We start from the raw sequence: 18481 nt of genomic DNA, 5'->3' as shown, positions 1-18481 counted from the left end.
TGTTGTGTATGTACATGGAGGGTGCAGTGACCATGTTGGATATCCTTGGAGGGAGAAATATATTGGTTAAAGAATTTTAAGCATCCCTGGAGAGAGAAAGGGATTACTTAGAATTTTTAGCTATCCACGGCTAGTGCATTGATGGTGTCCATGTTTCATACTTCATAATTGCATGAAAATAGTATAAACTTTGTCAGTGAGTACTTGTAGTTTTCCATGAGGAAAAATACTTGTACTTGGGGGCATGTCACCCAGTTTGGAAATTCCTTGGGACTCAAGTTGATCACCATGGGGGGAAGTTGTCGGTGCAGGATAGGGTGACATTGACACTTGTTGCCTAGTTTTCCTAAGTGAGAGTGTCGTGTGGATACGCTTAGGCTATATCCTAATGAATGATACCATATTGCATTTGAGAGTTGAGTCAGGTGCATACATCATTCTAAGCATAATATTAATTGAATTGTGGAACAGTTGATGACTAGTTTGTTAAGTGTATGTTGACATGATGGGTTATTGGGAATGATTGTGGTTACTGTTATTGTTTTCTTGCTAACAATTGTCATCTTGTGTTTGTTATTTTTTTCTTAATAATAAACTCACCTTTACAATTTTGTACTGTACGGTTCGTACTTGTGATGATTGCGAACCTTTGTTCGTGGGAGCAGATGAACAACAATAGATGATGTGGAGGGAGATTCTTTTGTTGGAGCCGCTAAGCCGATGTGATAATATTGAGATTACTTTGGGAGAAAGTTGTGTTTTGCTATCAACTCTTCTGTGGCTGGTTCTTGAATTCTATTTGATTTGGACATAAATCCTAGGATTAGATACATGTATAAACTAAATTACTTTTTGTCTTATGAATGATGTATAATGGTTTAATATATGTGTGTTTGTGTGTGCGTATGTATTTATTTAATTATTTGTGTGTTTGCTAAATATATGTCACGAAAAAAAGAATTTACCCTTGTTTTTAATAATCAAATTAATAGAGTTTTCACTTAAAAACTGAAATGTCGCGTTTTAGAGATAGTAATATCGTAGCGATAAGACGGGTCGTTACATAAAGTGAGGAAAATGTTTCTTTGACATTTTATGTATTTTGGGGATCGTAGTCATTTTTTAATGGACTTGGTAATAGTAATAATTGGAAAAAAAAAAAAGGAAAATTTGGGTTGTTATTGGTTGGCAAGTACATATATGTAACACAACGCGTGCAAACAGAATAACAATATACATATATAATTGAATGTAAATTTGCATGCCACAAATATAATTTGACGGAGTTCACACTTTGCCAGTCTTTATCATTCCTCAATGACAACAATTATTTATAAGCTTCTCACTAACTGTATTGGTAGATAACTTCGACAATTCAAGATATACAATAGTCATCAGGTTCTACAATCTATCTCAACAATAATCAAGCAAGTTGTCCTACAGTTCCAAAATAAATAATCACTGTGAATACCAAATTTTATCCTGGTAGATACTATAACACCTCAATTTTTTAACTAAAAATATTGCTTTAAAATGTTTTAATTTAATTTATTTTAGAAATATGTGTCACTATTTTTTACCACTACTTATAAATAATAAAAACATCTTCCTTCCTATACTATTTTTTTAAAACAAAATGTGATAGTCGAAAAATGCTAAATTGTTGCCTCGAATTAAAATAAATGCAAATGTAGAGAATTTAGTTTCCATACATAAATAAAATAAAACTTGTAGGGTCACAAATAAATATATAGATACAACACATAATAATGTGATCATAAATAAAATATATTTTTCATCTTTGCTACAACAAAATACATGTTTGTGAAGAAAATATCTCTCAAAATAAATCAAAATAGTAAAGAAATTAGGATCAGAGCAGACCACTTATCACACTAGAAGTACAAAACTAACTAAGATGTGTCCTCATAAGAATCGTCACTCTCCTCCTCAGATGTCGGTCCTAACTACCTTAGTAGTTCCCGATACTCTTCCATCTCCTCGAAAAAAATGTCTGAATGGTCACCTCGGTCCTTTATAACCTCCACTGGGTTTACTCAATGCACGCTATATTCGGTTTATCAGTTGGCACTACGTGGACTCGAGTATGCAGGTGTACGTGTAGTTTGTGTTATGGTGTAAGAGAATACCCTCTCTCTTTGTGGGCTACACTGAGCCCGCACACACCTCAATGTACTTAGCATCGTTAGTACCTAAAAGTTCTTGTTTGTAAAGGCGAGTCCTCTGTTTCTTGAACGCCACAAACAATTGGAAATAGTAAAACAAAATTAAAATATACAATCTACATAACCATTGTGTATGGTTAATTATCTAAACAAACAACAATGATACCGGGACCTCTCGACAGCTGTACACTAAATTCACAATAGGGCCCAATCACTGCCACCAATTCTCCCAGGTCTTGATGGTCTTACAAAAATCATATGGATGAAAGTCGGGAGTGATCGCTACATATGAATACATTGTACACCGATCCCTCATCTCCCAACTCAAAAAGTATAGTCTTGGAGCCTGTTAGGAGTAGCAAAGTGAGACTTATGAGTTACCCGCGCCAAATGAGTGCACCAAATGTCGGGTGGTCACCACTTGCTAATTTTCCTAGGTTCTTCGAACTTCTCCTCCCACTACACCCATTGTATCTCTATCCATCATCCACTTCCACAATGCAACCTCACCTTCTCAGAGAAGGAAACAAAACCATTGGTTCTTTTACTCTCTGTTCAATCCTCTTGAATCTTGCAACCACATCATGTGCACAACCCTCGTACCAGGTACATCAACGAATGCATACAAACATGTAAACAAGGAAAAAAAGATGAGGCTCGGGCCTGCATACTATTCTCAAGGAAGCAGTTGTGATCCCTTAAGCAGTAGAAATCACTTGTCACATAAACAAACGAACAACATAACAATTGTAATTATAGCAATCTGTGTAAACATAACAAAAAATTCGCTGAGGATAAAAAACACTAGGACCCAAACCACAACACATACAAATAAAATGAATATATTCAGACATACATACATACATACATACATACATACATATATATATATATAATAGAAAATAAATTTGCATACCACATATATAATTGTTGAAGTTCACACTTCGCAAGTCTTATCATTCAATAATCATAATAATAAAATATAGGCATGCATTTTAGTAATTTTATCAGTAGAGAATCACCACAATTTCATAACATGCATCGGTCACCAAATCTTCTAGATATCTCAACCATACGATAGAAAATAAATCAGTAGTTCCTGAAAATAAATGTTGTACATGACATACTAAATTGCTTCTTTTAAAAAAACTTCTTGTGGACAGTATAAATTATATTTTTGAAGCAAATACAATTTTCTACTAGAATTTTAAAGTGCAAAAAATAAGAGATGTTGTAAAAGAACTCCATAAAATTTAAGAGGAAATGTGTGTGGCATTAACAACAAAATTACACTTTTTTGAGGTAAAAGGAGTGGTGTTGAAGTAAAGAATTGATAATTTATGGATTTCTCGGTAAAAGCAATTTCTATAATCTTGTTAGAAATTTAGCCAAACAATCTTTATATTAGACAAAATGACATATTCTATCATTTGTTTGCATACATCACTACTAGAAAAATAGCTTTCAACGACAGTTTTTTAATACATTCAAGAACTTTTCACGATGATTCTTAAAAAACTGTCTTAGAAAAGTTATGATTCTAAGACAGTTTTCAAGCAAATAATCATTTTAGAATGATGACATTCTAAGACGGTTTTCATTGAAAACCATCTTGGAATGTATTTTTTAAAAAAAATTAAAAAAATTGAGAATTCTAAGAGGGTTTTCCCAAAAACCGTCTTAGAATGTTTTTTCCTAAAAAAATTAAAATAAATTGAGAATTCTAAGACAATTTTTCCAAAAACTGTCTTGGAATGTAGACATTCTAACAAAGTTTTTCAGAGAACCATCTCAAAATGTTATTTTAAAAAAATAATTAAATGAATTTAAGAAAACAATTTCTACACTTAATTAGAAATATTGGAGGTAAAGTGTATAGATTGAATCTACTAGGTATGGATTGATCATTAGAGTCATTACGAAACATTTAGGCATGGATATGATTAGCAAATAACTATGGACATGTAAATCCTCAAGGGAAGTAGCCCATTGATCTTATTGTACTGCTTACGTGACATTTTCTTGTAATTTAGAACAAATGAAATGCCAAGATTTTTAAGCTAATGGGAAAATCAGACCATCAGTATAAAATTCTTGATACTAGTGATCCTTGATAATTGAGTGTGATAAATTTATATTAATAAAAACAACTTAAGGGAACATATCATACTTTGAAGCAAGCACAAAATGGATGTTGTGATGAATATACTAGATAGATTATACAAGACATCCTTTTGAGATTGGATCTGAGGTCCTTTCCTATCACTTATGAGATCTTCCTCGTGGAAACTGCAAATAATCTCATTCCATAATTGTGCAAATTTGGTAGCTTCATTTCTTTTGCTTGCAGTAATCTATACAAGAATGGAAACTAAAGTGAAGAAGAACTGATACATATATTTTAAAGTAATTATTAATGAAAATGTGGTAGCAACCTCAGCAAATTTCTTTGAGAAGAGAATCTTCCTTTTTGCTTCTTATCAAAAGGAACCAAACATGTGTTGAATGCACCAGGCAATGATTGAAACCGTGACCTTAGCATGCTCAGAGTGCCTATCTGTGGAATCATATTAATAACAACATTAACTGACTGTTACAAGATGGTCAGCTATTATACTCTTTGAATCCATAGAAGTAATTGATCCAAAGTTCACCCATTAAATGAAAAGGAAAATCTGCATCACATTTTGATAAGATCAGAAATCAGGAAACAACAATTTTATAGAAAGAAGCCAAAAACCAGAAAATCAAGGTGACTGCTGAGATGTAAAAAAATTCATGCGCCTTCTCCTAATAATTTAAGCTTTTAGGAGAGTTGATTCGTAACATGCTATGAGAATGAGAGACTGTATGACCAGATGATCAGGACTTCTATCTTTGAGACCCTTATAAGTTGAATTTTAGCGGAAGGTAAAGTGGCCTATGCATTGTATACACTTCAAGCCCAAAGGTACTTGCATCAAAAGACTTGGTAGTAGAGATATAAGTCGTTAGTAACATATTACCTAATAGCTTAAGCTTTAGGAGAGTAGGTCTCTGATTGTAACTACTAATAAAATATTAAATGTAATAAGCCATAATGCTTGAAAATTTTATGAAATATCTATCTTGGGCTTGGATCAAACCTCCTGATTTGGACCCAGTTTTATATATGTTGGTGAATCAGTGGCCACCAGGGCAGGCTCACAAAGCTTCAAAGCAGCATGTAAATCTTTCAAGTGACCCCATTTTGGTTCACGCAGCTGACCTAGGAAAACAAGGTTCATCGTGTGTCATCAATCATGTCAACTGCTATACCCTATATGAATCCCATTAGCTACCATCTAAACAACAGTCTTATTGTTATTCTTCTACATACCATACTCATCAATTGAAGCAACATAATCATAACTTGTAATTTGCAAGGGTCCCCCTGCAGTGCGGCCAAAATTTGTTCTGCCAAAATACTGTAACATGATAAGGCTTGTCAAGATCTGGGTTACAGATACTTAAAGACTAATCAGATAAACCTTGTATAATACATTCATCCTAAATAATTCTAAAATATATAAATAAAAGTGGCATCAGAAGATATCACCTCACTGACTTTTAAGTTTATTTTTCATTGAATATAAATTACCAGAAGCAAATAAATGGAAGTACAAAACAAAGGGACAAGGCATCCTATAGAATGAAAAAGCAAAATAAGACATTTAAATTAAAGCATCAATGACATAAAGACCTCGGTAACGTTTAATATATATTCCTTCACTTTCCTAGTCACTTTAAAACTGGGCAATGGTTCTTGAATTAGATTTTGAGAGGAACATTACATAAGGGGTTCATCTTTTCAAGAGGCCTTCCCTCATTGTATAATTTTTCTATTTTTTCATCAGTCCCCTATACAAGTTCCACGTCTATTGATGGCTACCTTAGGCAGTATAAAAAATGATTCTAAACAATTGCTAATAAAGGCATAGATCAAACTACTTCCATTTTCCCATCCTGTGAGGATGTATTTACTAAGCTGTTGTATATTACCTCTCAAAGGCATCCCTCCAGTGAATCCTATATTTGTTTCTACCTATCCAAACTTTTCCTGTTCAATTTTTAATATGCTTTTATTTTGCATTTTTAGTATTAAGACAGAGATCTTTTATGCTTCTAAACTGGTAATGGCCATTCACATCTTACAATAGAGTTTCAATTGGATATTTAAAATAAAAAGCAATTTTATTAACAAAAGACAGGGAAATATTAAAACAAAAGCATGACAATACAGAACAAAATATGGAAAAAGTACAGTAGTATAATAAAGCCCTCCAGTACAGACATTGGACAAGAATCCTCCATGAGATGAGCATTAGCTTAGAATAGCAAAGAAGCCTAAAGTGAACTGTTAGGCCTAAAATACAAATAAAAAAACTTCAACTATCATACCATGTAATAGTTTTGAAAGCTTCCTCCACGTTGGAAAAAACACGCAACTGCAAAAGCAAGGTCTTCAACAGGTCTATGAGGCAATCTTTCACCCCATTGTGTATACCTTCAAATGTCAATTGGAAGCAATCAAAATATTTATCACCACTTCCAAATAACGAATCGACTCTCAGAACATTATTTCTCTTATCTTCTATTTCTTATCAACAGTTCAACAGACATAGGTTTATGCAATAACACACATAAGCACAGAACACAAATATATTGCCTATCCTGAAAGTTTATGATCAATTTATATAATATTGACTCCTAAACTTGTATTTATATATATTGTCATTAACTATATAATCACACATATACCCTTGAAGGATGTGATTGTTCATACCATCCATCCCAGTTCTCTGTCCACATTGTTGGTTTGTTATGAGAGTTTGGTTTAAATCCATCACAGTAGTATGCATTGCATGTATCAATCTGTGAACAACAATATTGATTTATTAACCACTTGAATTGTTAGTTATTTTAATCACGAAATATTTTAACATTTCCCTTTGTTATTTTTTCAAAATCTGTAAGAGAGAACTGAACACATTTTTATTTTAGTAAGTATAGGTAATGCCAATAACAATTCTTTTTAATAGTAGAAAGGGATATAATTTACGATGTCATATGGAGCATCCTGTTGTCTACACATGACCCATGGGACCCCAACACCAAGACTTAGAGCCTTCTTAGCCGCCCATTTCCGATACTCTTTACCTCCTTTGCCATATTCATTCTCAATCTGATAAAATTCAGTCACATGCTTAGTTAAATACTGCATTCTAGAAAGGGACGTATCAAATTAAAAACTTGCATGCACTAATTCCAATATAACAGAATAAAGCATAATCAACAATTATCTAACACAAAATAATTAAGTCTGCTGATAAGGTGGAGAACTAAGGAATTTGAATGTTCGATATTATAATCAGAATACATCAATACAAAAAATGAAACATATAGCAAGAATCAACAACTAAAATCTTACATGCAGTATATCACTCACATTCTATTAATATACTTGGGAGCTACTACCTAAGACCTATCTTTACTAACATGCGTAAATCACACACATTATATAACATTAGGTGATTCCAATAGACATTGAAGTTAGAGAAAAATCCAGAGAATGTGTTATATCCAGTTATCCATAATCTGGTATAAGCAGTTCACTCCTGCCAAAAATAAAAGTTACCTAGGCAAAGAAGCACAAGTTCAATAAGGCAAACAATAGTATAGAGACACTTGTAATTTCGCTGCTAATTTTGGATACCCTAGCAGGACTATGAATATGCTTCAAATTATGAAAAATAAAACCAATTAATAAGCAAGCTCATTAAATGAAAAGGAGCCCAGAGTGCAGCTACTGCACTATAGTTATTTCGAGCCGCATAGATTTGAATATCTTGGATCTATAAAATTAACAGCAAGATACAATGTAATCATGAAAAGGAGAAGAAACTACCATTGGGAAAAAATGCATGCCAGCCATAATTAACAATGTCGAATGCTCATTATGTCCTTTGTTGGCCTAACTAGAGGTTTTATCTGAAGATAGATACAACAGTTAGAAAGATGCCATATATATTTACAAGGCTAGCTTATTAGGTAACAACTACTATCATATAAGATATTTTACCTGGACAAAAAAGCTGAATAAAAATTTACATGTCAAAAGCAACATTATGGCATCAACCCCTCCATCACCAACCTCAACCCCTCCTCTACTGGCGGCGGCCTTGCCTTCATCATGTCACCAGACTCCTTTGCCGTTGACTACCCCAACGGCTTCCTCAGTCTCCAAACCATCGCCAGTGGTGTGACACCCTCTACCCCTCACATATATACTAATAAGGAAAAAAAATTTCAAATATTAGTTAAAAGTATTTTTAAAACATTTTTTTTACAAGTCTTTGAAAGGGGAAAAAGGCTCACATTCATTTTCTTCTACATCATATTCAAACTTGTCCAAATAAATAATAAAGTATTCTCGACTCAAACAAGGTTGTCTAAGCCTCATAGAATTAATATAGAACCTATATCCTAATGTCACATCCTATCAGAGCGTTGTGTTCCCGTGTCCTCTAGCATGAGGTTCTTCATAGTCATCCACTTATTCATCTGCTCCCCTGAACACAAGTTCAAGATCATCACAGGATCCCAACACACAGGGAGTGAGTTATCACATTCCTAGCTAATAGAGAAACAAGACAATTAACTATACATATTATATAAATGAGATACCACTTGCTTAAACATAACTCACGTAACTTCACCACTTCGTCATTCAAAATTCACTTTTCAATCATCAATCACATTACACAAGAATCCCACACTTCGATCAAGATATAATAACACATCAATTAGCAAGCATATGCAACAGTTATGCTAAGACTCAATCCTATATGCAATGTGGTATCATGTCAGTGAAAAATCACCCTGGGGCGCTTAGGAGTACATAACAAGACACACCACACCATGAGTTTGTCAGGTATATGGAGACCAATCAGGGTCACGATGTTTTGCGAGAATGCTCCAACCATATAGGATCAGCATAGGCTTAAAGGAGCACTAAAACCCGATGACCCCCAAGGCCTACACTCCGAAGAGTCCGTCAGGGCCTCTTCCTCCTGATTCAGGTCCAACCCCTAAAATAATTTTTTTGCATGCAAACACTGCTCATGAATTATACAATACCCACGACCTTACACTCGTGTTTTAAACACGTTCAACACAATTACACTGCGATTTAACACTGGTTCCTAAATAGGAAACCTATATTTTCTCTTTAACAGTGCGCATCAATGTTTTTCTCAAGATAACGCTGGTCGGGTTATTGTACAATTCATAGCTTACAACACAAGTAATTTCACATCAAATGTGAACTACACACTTATCCACAACTAGAACTCATTCACAATTTCACATCTCATAGTGTCACAATCCACCATCACATGTTTACACGTATCTCACAAATTAACACATGTTCAACTTTATACTTATACTCAATCTCAATAACAATATTATAATCTCAAAGCAACATGTTATTCTACAATTCATCACATACTCACGATTTGAATCATCATTTCATATCCTCAATATAACAATTTATATAAAAGACTATCACAACATGAGGACTAAAACCCCTCAAATAATATTACACAATTATATCAAAATCATAGGTCGAAATATATAAATATCAAGAGCACAATTTATCAAGAAATTTTCATTAGGACATCAAAATTTTTACCACTAAGCGGACTTGCGTGTCTTCCCACAGCGATAGCGTCATCTCTAATGGTTCCCTAAGATTCCTCCAGTTTTTCCTCCGACTGCTCCGATAAAGTTCCCAAACGTCAGAGAAACGGAGAAAGGATTAAAGCTTCCATTTGGACTATCTTCATGCGATTTCTTTTTCTCCCTCCACGAACATTATCTCGCAAATCCCAACGGTCAAAGCGTGCGCAACTGAATTTCGAACAACATAACCAAATTTTACGACAATCCAACGGTTAACGAAACCGGGATCTTAGTTTTACCAAGACAGCTCTGAGTTTTTGCGGGAAAGAAAAATGGTACAATGCGAGGGGTATTTCTCTTAGCTCAGATGTCATATCGAAATTCCCAACGGTGATAATGCTCGAAAATGGGTTTCGCACCTGTTGTTTAAATTTCACGACGATCCAACGGTTAATGAGTCCGAGATCGTCATTTTTCTGAGACAGGTTTGATGGTCTGCGGGAAAAAGAGAGGATTTTGGGAGAGTAAGAGAGAAACTATTTTATTTATTTATTTTTATTATTTTATAAAAAAAAAACTTTATTTTATTCTCCATCAAATGAATAATAAAATATCCTTCTTATTTTCTCTCAAACCATTATTTTATTATAACTATTTTTCTTTATTTATTTAATTATAAAACATCATTATTCTCTAAAATTTTATATACGAAAAAAAAATGGGATGTTACAAGTGGAAACCTCCTAGCGGTGGAATTCGACACCCTGGTGTACGTGGAGTTCAGCGACGTGAACGGAAACCAAGTTGGATTGGATCTAAACAGAGTCGTTTCAAAGCAAGTTAGCGACTTGGGAGGCATTGGAGTGGATCTCAAAAGTGGTGACTCGATGAACACGTGGATCGAGTACAACGGAAATGCCAATGGGTTGTGCATTTCGGTCTCATACTCAAACGTTCGACGAAAAGATCCGATTTTGAAGGTAGATCTCGATGTGGGTATGTACGTCAAGAATTTCATGTATGTGGGGTTTTCCAGGACTACCCAAGGTAGCACGGAGGTTCACAGTGTTGAGTGGTGTATGGCTAAGGAGGCGGCGAGGTCGACGACGGTTACACGGTGGTCCCATGATTCGGGCATGGGTGAAGGGAGGGGGAAGCAAGAGAATGTGGTGGTATCGTGGTTAGGGTTTGTGAATATATGAGTGTGAGCACCTATTTTCTTGCGAGAGCGAAAGGAAAAAGGACTTTAAAGATTGAAATGACAACCATTCACTTCTAAGACAATTTTGTAAAAACTGTCATAGAATGTCAATCTTCTAAGATGATTTTTATAAAACCATCTTCGTTGAATAATCTTGTATTTACAAAATTTTCATTGCGTGACATTCTAAGACGGTTTCACATAAACTCATGTAACTATCCAAAACAGACTAATAACCATCTCCCAGGCTAGTAAGTAGCTAATCTACTTCTCATTAATCACTTGAATTAGTGGACTTTCAAAGGCTTTTGTGAGAAATTTGGTCACCCCTAAATTGGATCCATGATTGTCAGCAAACATGCATGAACACTAAATTAAACAATGTATTTAGACAGAATTCAATTACAAGGGGTAGCACAAGTAAATTAAACAATGCATGGAAAAAGGAATCGTTAAAATGGGCTAGTTTTGAAACAAAATGGATGCAGACACGAGCAAAAGTAAATCTTACTGTGTTAATTTCTGAATGGTTGAGATATATCATCTATGGGACTTCATAGATATATTATTACTTAGTCATCTCATCTGTGATTAAGAAGAGCTATTTTCCCCTAACAAACATTAATCAAATTAGGTATCTCTTATTCTACTATTATTTGCTAACTAGAGAGTAAAAGTGTGAAACATTTCCAATAAACAAGAATGCAGCATATAGGGATGAGTGGTTAGGCCAGTATTTGAAAATTTCCAAATGACAAAGTATGGAATTTGAAATTAGTAACTATATGCAACAGAGTAGATACCTGATCCAAAGCTAGACAATATTAGAATGGGCCCATTTATGCTTGTTCATGCTATTATCGTCATCAACTTAGATGCTTTTGGTCTCAGGAACTTTTGCCTTTTGTTTTCTGAGAATACTTTTGAGCTACAAACTATTGCTCCAGACGTGGACAGATTTTTATATCTACAGGAGATAGAAATTAAATCGTCTCCAAAGTCCAAACCAATTTGCAACAGACATAAAGCCATACAGTCCAATGATTAGATAAGAACAACGAACATCGGAAGATTTAAAGAATCTACAATGAAGGAAAAAAAAAGAAGAGATAATATGGTTCTTCATTCACCTTTAAGAAAACGAGCAAACTTCACATGCCAGTGTTAAATCTATCACACACAATGTTTCCTGGCTTATTTTTTTTTACCAAAACTCTGTTTTATGATCCACCTACAGATAGAGAAAACAACTTGAAAGTCCAATAATTTGATGTTGGCTATCAATTTCTTCAGATATCCACATATCAATTAAATGTGTTGAATGTGTCTACAAAAATAAAATTCAAGAAATTTTAAGTCACTGTAAAATATATTATTGTAAGAACTAAGAACTAAGATGTCCCAATAGCAAAGTTTGATGGTTTTGCCTTATGTATATCAGTGCATAAATTGAAAATAAATGCAAACCATAAACTTGTCAGTCATTCACAAACAACTTTAGAGTTTTATACGGGTTTCTTCCTGCAGCGATATCAAAAGAATATTAAAAAAAGTTAAGAAAAGACAAAGACCAATTTCACAAAGCTTAGAGTGCTTTCTCAATGCCTTTTCAGTCTAAGATTGAATCCAATTGACTCCAAAATAAACAATATCATCATAACCAATAGAAAACATACTTTGCAAGAAATCTGGAAGAAGAAATGTATTAATGGGAAAGAAATTCCATAAAATAATGTGAGTATGAACTAAGAAAGTAGGAACATAGTGTGGATGAGAAAACAAATTTACCCAATAAGGGAATGGATGAAACCGCCCCAACTCCCAACGACACAGTGCCCAGCACCAAATGGATGCCAGAAATTCCGCACTTCACTGCCTTCACTATTTTCCAAGTTCCCTGAATATAAACATTGGAATTCATCTTCAAAAGTGATGCCATGTCAGAAAGTGGTTAACTAGAGAGTGAAATATTTCCACTAAACAAGATTGTATTTCAGATATTTGAAAGATAGTGTAGAGAATTGGAACCTGACAAAAGTGCACAAATATGAGAATTGGTGCATTAGTAATTTCGAATTTGTGTTTCATCATATATGCTTGTCCGTTTAAAATGAATAGAGCCGAACGTTTTTAATGTGAGAAATCTTTCCCCAATCTTCACCTTCTGATTCCTTGCAACGCTGTTTGAGCAATGGACAATTCTGAATTTTGAAAGTTGAAATGGATTTGGGCAAACCCTCCTCTGGTAAGCATTGGAGGCTGGGGCAGTCATAAAGAATCAATTTTTCAAGAGAGGAGAGCTGGCAGAGACCCTTGTAGTCTAGTTTTCTAAGATCTGGACTAAGCAAAATTCGTAGATAAGTAAGAGACAGTGGCAGCAAATCTATGTCAGGAAAAGACTCCTTATCCACTTTTAAAATATGCAATCTTTCCAGAGAGGGGTTGGCTCCCAAAGCTCCTTTCAGTGAGACAACAAGTTTGGGACAATACAAGAGATCCAAATGTTTTAGACTTGATGGCAAACATCCATCAGAGAACTCCACTCGAGGACAATCCCGTATGCACAGACTAGTAAGAGATGGAAGGAGGATAGACATGCGTTCAGGCAATGATTTCAAATTGTTCAATCCTTCAATAGCAAACCAATCTAATCGTGGTGCAGATAATCCTTCGTTGGGAAATGATTCAAATTGAGGGCACTTATGAATGCTGAGACTCTTCAGATGTTTATGAGGGTGCATCTGTGATATCATCCGTAGGTTACGACACCTAGATACAACAAGCTCGCAGAGTTTTGGGATGAAATCTAGAGGCAAGGTCATTAGAGAGTCAAAACCACCATAGATCTCCAATCTTACAAGGAAATCGTAGCAATGGTTCATTGGAATATTCATATTCGGACAATAGCTAATGCGCAAGGATTCAAGAGAAGTATCCGCTATGATGTGCTCAATCCTTTCAAGTAACGATGCCTCCATGTTGTAACCTCTAATCTGGAGCCTTTTCAAAGTAGTAGGATGATAATCAATGTGAAGCTTTCCACAGTCTTCCAAGTCTAATTCACAAATTTCTATGGCCTTGGGGGCAAAAGTCACAAGTTGTTTGCAGTCCTGAACAAGTAGTTCCTTTAAATGACAAAGTTGCTTTGGCAAGTGCCCTTTGAGTTTGGGACAATGCTGTATAGAAAGACGTTGGAGACGTGGAAAAGCACCTGTCATTAATTCCCATTCTTCCCATTCCTTCATGTCGGAGAATTCCAATGTTTCCAAGGATGAAAATGAAGAATCACTACTCCCACAAAAAGCAGCTTTAATACACACCACCCAATCAAGTCCGCTAATTCTCAGGTCCTTGAGACATGGCAAAAGTCCAAGAGGAGGCAAATGTCCGCAATACTTACAGTCCTTCAAGTTTAAGGACACCACATTCAATAATTTATCAGATAACCAGCGTGGAAATTCATTACCACCATAGTTGCTGATTGACAACTGCTCCAAATGTCTGGAAGGTTGCAGATTCTCAAGTATTTCTCTTTCTTTGCTTGAATCATCAATGATCTGGTTCAAATCCCATTCTAAATCTAGCCCCACAAGATGTGTTTTATTTTTCAAATCCGCTGCCAATGCATCCAAGGGATTCACAATATTCTGCAGATTCTGAATTGATAAATCTCCATGAAGATTGAGTTCTCCTAGCTGCTGGATACCTAACTCGTTACTTTGTCCAACAATAAACGGACTCATCAATACTTGAAGATTCTTAAGTTTTCCTAAATGCATTGGCACCTTTGTCACATGAGTTCCCATGAGTTCAAGGCGATGCAAATTGGTGAGTTTATGCAAAGTTATGGGCAGCTCCTCCAAAAAGAAACAACAGTTCAGCTTCAGTATTTGCAAGTTACAAAGTGAACATGTTGAATCGGGTAGTGTCTTTATGCGAGTATGTGAAAGGTCTAATGAACCCAGATGTATGAGATTGCCTATAGAGTCAGGCAGCCCTTCAAGGTCACGACAACCAGAGAAAGATAAGACGCGTAAGAACTTAAACATGGAGAAAAACTCATGTGTTAAAATCTTGCAATCCCATTTATCAATAAAACTTGTTGTCCTAGATATGGGCATAAATGTACGTAGCCTTTGAGCATAATATAAACTGTCAAACCCATCAAAATATTGAAAATCTGTAATTACAAATGAAAAGTGACGGGTTGTCTTTGGTATATTTTCTTCTTCATCAACCCCCCACCGAAAACAAATGTCACCAGAAACATATTTTGCCAAGTCATTGAGAAAGTCATGCATGACAAAACACGTTTTGTTGTCTCTGTTTGATTGTTGAAAGAAGGACCTTGACAATAGATCATAGAAGTACTGTTCACCAACTTCTTTTGGAGACTTATTCTGTTGAGAGCATTGCAGAAAATTTTCAGCCATCCATAACAGAATTAAACTCTCCTTGTCAAACTCATGATCTTTGGGGAATAAAGCACAATAAGCAAAACATCTCTTAAGGTGAGATGGAAGATGGTAATAACTCAACAATAAAGCAGGGAGAATTTTACTATCTTCTATTCTTAAATCCCATATCTTGCTTATCATTACACCTTCCCACTCTGAAACAGATGACCTTTTTGTGCGTAAAAGACATCCAACTGTTTCCAAGGCTAGAGGCAATCCTTTGCACTTTTCAACGATCTTTGTACCAATCTCCTTCAGCTCAACATTCAATTGGAGACTATCATCTTGGAATGCATTTTTAGCAAAAACTTGCCAGCTGTGATCTTCTTGTAATGTCTTTAGTTGGCAGACTTTATTTGACTGCATGGTAGAAGCAACATTGTTACTGCGTGTCGTGACAAGAATTTTACTTCCCTGAGCCCCATATTTAAGAGGAGTTTTCAAAGCTTTCCATTGGTCTCGATCTTCATTCCAAACATCATCCAGAACGAGAAAAAACTTCTTTCCTGTCAATTCATCTTTCAAATATTTATGAAGTATTTCTAGGTCTCCACTATCACCTTTTGATTTATTGATTGCCCCAATAATCGCTTTTATTACCTTCAAAACATCAAAATCATCCGAAACATAGACCCAAGCTTTGATAGCAAATTTAGCCTCTATCTGTGGGTCATTGTATACATGTTGAGCAAGTGTGGTCTTACCCAATCCGCCCATACCCACAACAGAAAATATTGACAGCTGGCTACGGCTATCAATGTCAGATGTTAGCCAATTAAGGATCATTTCTTTTTCATCGTCTCTGCCATAAATAACATCTTCAGCCACCAGTGATGTCTGCGGCAATATCTTTAACACATTACTACCCAATCCTGATCCAATCCCAACATCACAAGCATTTTTCAAACCTAAATCACTTTTTTGGCTTGCAAGAAGTTCTAGGAGATCAAGTAGTTGTTTCATTCTTGATTCAATTTCCTTGTCAATGGAACTGAGAGAAAAAACATTTAATAAATTCCTCACCTTGCTAGTAGTGGTTTGAGAGTCATCTTCCAGCTTGTATTTCAAAGCTTTACAGTCTATTTCATCGAGGAGATCCTCAGCATCAAGCACAGCTTGTTTGACCTCAAGAAGCCACTCTCTCACCCGTGAATAGCTGTACTGCTTTTGTTCTGCATCATCAACCACAGCATCGATGGACCGAAGCGTTGCCTTCAACTTGTACAGCAGCTTCTCATCGAGCTTTCGTCCACGAAAGTAGTCCAAAACATGACAAGAATCCAACTTGTCCAACAGCACCTGAAGGACAGCACCGAAAAGAGCACCACCAAGGGTTTCTAGTACTGGCATGGTTGGAAAGAAATGGCCTGATCGAGAAGAAGAAAGGATTGTGAAAATTGAAAGTGAAGCTAAATTATGTGAATGACTGGCTCGACATCAATGCAGATAGAGCAGAGTTAACAGTAAGGACTAAGGAGTAAGGACTGTTTTGTTGAACATGGCTTTACTTCAAGGTTTCATGACCATCCAATAGCTGTTGAGTCTCCCGACAACACATTGTGGGTTCAGATAACATTTTGAGCATATCAAATATAATATATGCATGTGCATTTCTTTGATTTAAATATTAACATCCTTGCTTTATTACTACTATGAAATTTGGATCCGCTCCTGCATAAACTCCATCTCTCTACAGCAAAAGCCTGATCCATGGATAAATCTGATGGATGAAATAAATAAATAAAGATAACCTTGCAGATGAACTCGAACTGTGTAAGCCTAACAAAGGAGCCTTTTTGCAACTATCTATAATCAACCACTCATTGGTTGCCCATTTTTTGCAGGTGAGTTGGCTGTTGAAGCTCGGGAGAGAGAAACGGGATTGATGCGTTTAGAGACTTTTTCCGGTTTTTAATTTCATCCCTCAGATTCATCATTCATCTAACGGTTCAGATTTATGCTGGAGAGGGAATGAAGAGAAAGCGTGCAGGAGAGGATCCATTGTCAATTTGGGTGACTAATCAATAAATAAACCCAAGGAATCTTACGTCTAATGTATATATGAGCCTTGGTGCATGTATAAGACAAATAAACAGAGAATAAATAAGACAACTGAATATAGAATAACAAACTCCAATAACGTAGATGGGTTATGAAAATGTTTGCAGAATTAAATAACCTTAGTGCATTTGGATTTCTTTGATTTATTAACCTCCTCGATTAATTTGCTTTTCTTCTTGAAATATTTAAGCAAATTTAGTGCGGTTAGTCAATTTTGGTAGCCAACTTATCAATAAATAAAACCATGGAATCTAACATTGCTCATATATTTAAGTCATCACAATGTGTTTACTGACGTAACCATGAAAACAGCAAAGCATGGCAAACTCTGATCAAACTAAATAAATATCTCAGATTCTTATATTTGTAACAAAAATGGTTTGAGTAACTTTTTTTTAATAAGAATGGTTCCTAACTAAGATTGATTTTGGAGTGTGAAACTGAAATGCATTTGGAAGGCCCACATTCAATTCAAACATTCTGATTTGCCCTTTAACAATATATCCATAAACCAGACACATTATACAGCTAGGATGTACCAAAATGGGGACGGGGACATATACAGATATGAAAACAGGAACAGGAAATGGAAAATCTAGAAATCTCAAGATAAGGGTACCACTAGGAAACGGCAAATTTCTTTAATATTTTTTATTATTTTAAAAAACTGAAAATAAAAGAAAAACATGAAAAATAAGCTGCAACACTGGCATATTATAAACTTAAAGATAATCTAATGGTCTACCAAAATAAAACATTAAGTGGCAAAGTGAGCGATTAACATTAAAAAGTATTACAAGCAACTTAGTTTAATATCTAAAACATCAAGCATCATTAAGTTGCCTGGGCGGGCAAAAGGAAAGAGAATTGAAATC

At 35.2% G+C, this 18481-nt stretch overlaps 2 protein-coding genes across 3 annotated transcripts; both read right to left on the bottom strand.

Annotated features, from left to right (window-relative positions):
• Positions 1-4089: 4089 nt before the first annotated feature.
• Positions 4090-7383, bottom strand: LOC100790122 (beta-galactosidase 9). Its single transcript, XM_041009658.1, has 6 exons — positions 7267-7383; positions 6606-6711; positions 5545-5632; positions 5312-5433; positions 4622-4743; positions 4090-4540 (listed from the first exon to the last, which is right to left on the bottom strand). Exons 1-6 carry the CDS (start codon positions 7281-7283, stop codon positions 4453-4455), a joined length of 543 nt encoding a protein of 180 aa, XP_040865592.1. The 5' UTR covers positions 7284-7383; the 3' UTR covers positions 4090-4452.
• A 909-nt stretch (positions 7384-8292) lies between these two features.
• LOC100789590 (putative disease resistance protein At3g14460) lies at positions 8293-17565 on the bottom strand. Of its 2 annotated transcripts, XM_041009657.1 has the most exons (5): positions 13117-17565; positions 12877-12985; positions 12219-12319; positions 11892-12055; positions 8293-8494 (listed from the first exon to the last, which is right to left on the bottom strand). In XM_041009657.1, the coding sequence occupies exon 1, from the start codon at positions 16893-16895 to the stop codon at positions 13194-13196; it is 3702 nt and encodes a 1233-aa protein (XP_040865591.1). In that variant the 5' UTR covers positions 16896-17565; the 3' UTR covers positions 8293-8494; positions 11892-12055; positions 12219-12319; positions 12877-12985; positions 13117-13193. The 2 variants fall into 2 exon arrangements, with proteins under 2 accessions (XP_040865591.1, XP_014623006.1); XM_014767520.3 differs by lacking the exon at positions 12219-12319.
• Between the last annotated feature and the right edge of the window lie 916 nt (positions 17566-18481).

The sequence above is a fragment of the Glycine max genome, chromosome 15, assembly GCF_000004515.6.
Source record: "Glycine max cultivar Williams 82 chromosome 15, Glycine_max_v4.0, whole genome shotgun sequence".
NCBI classification, from domain to species: domain Eukaryota; kingdom Viridiplantae; phylum Streptophyta; class Magnoliopsida; order Fabales; family Fabaceae; genus Glycine; species Glycine max.
The sequence above is the reverse complement of the archived record's forward strand: the minus strand, read 5'-3'. Positions and strand labels throughout refer to the sequence as shown.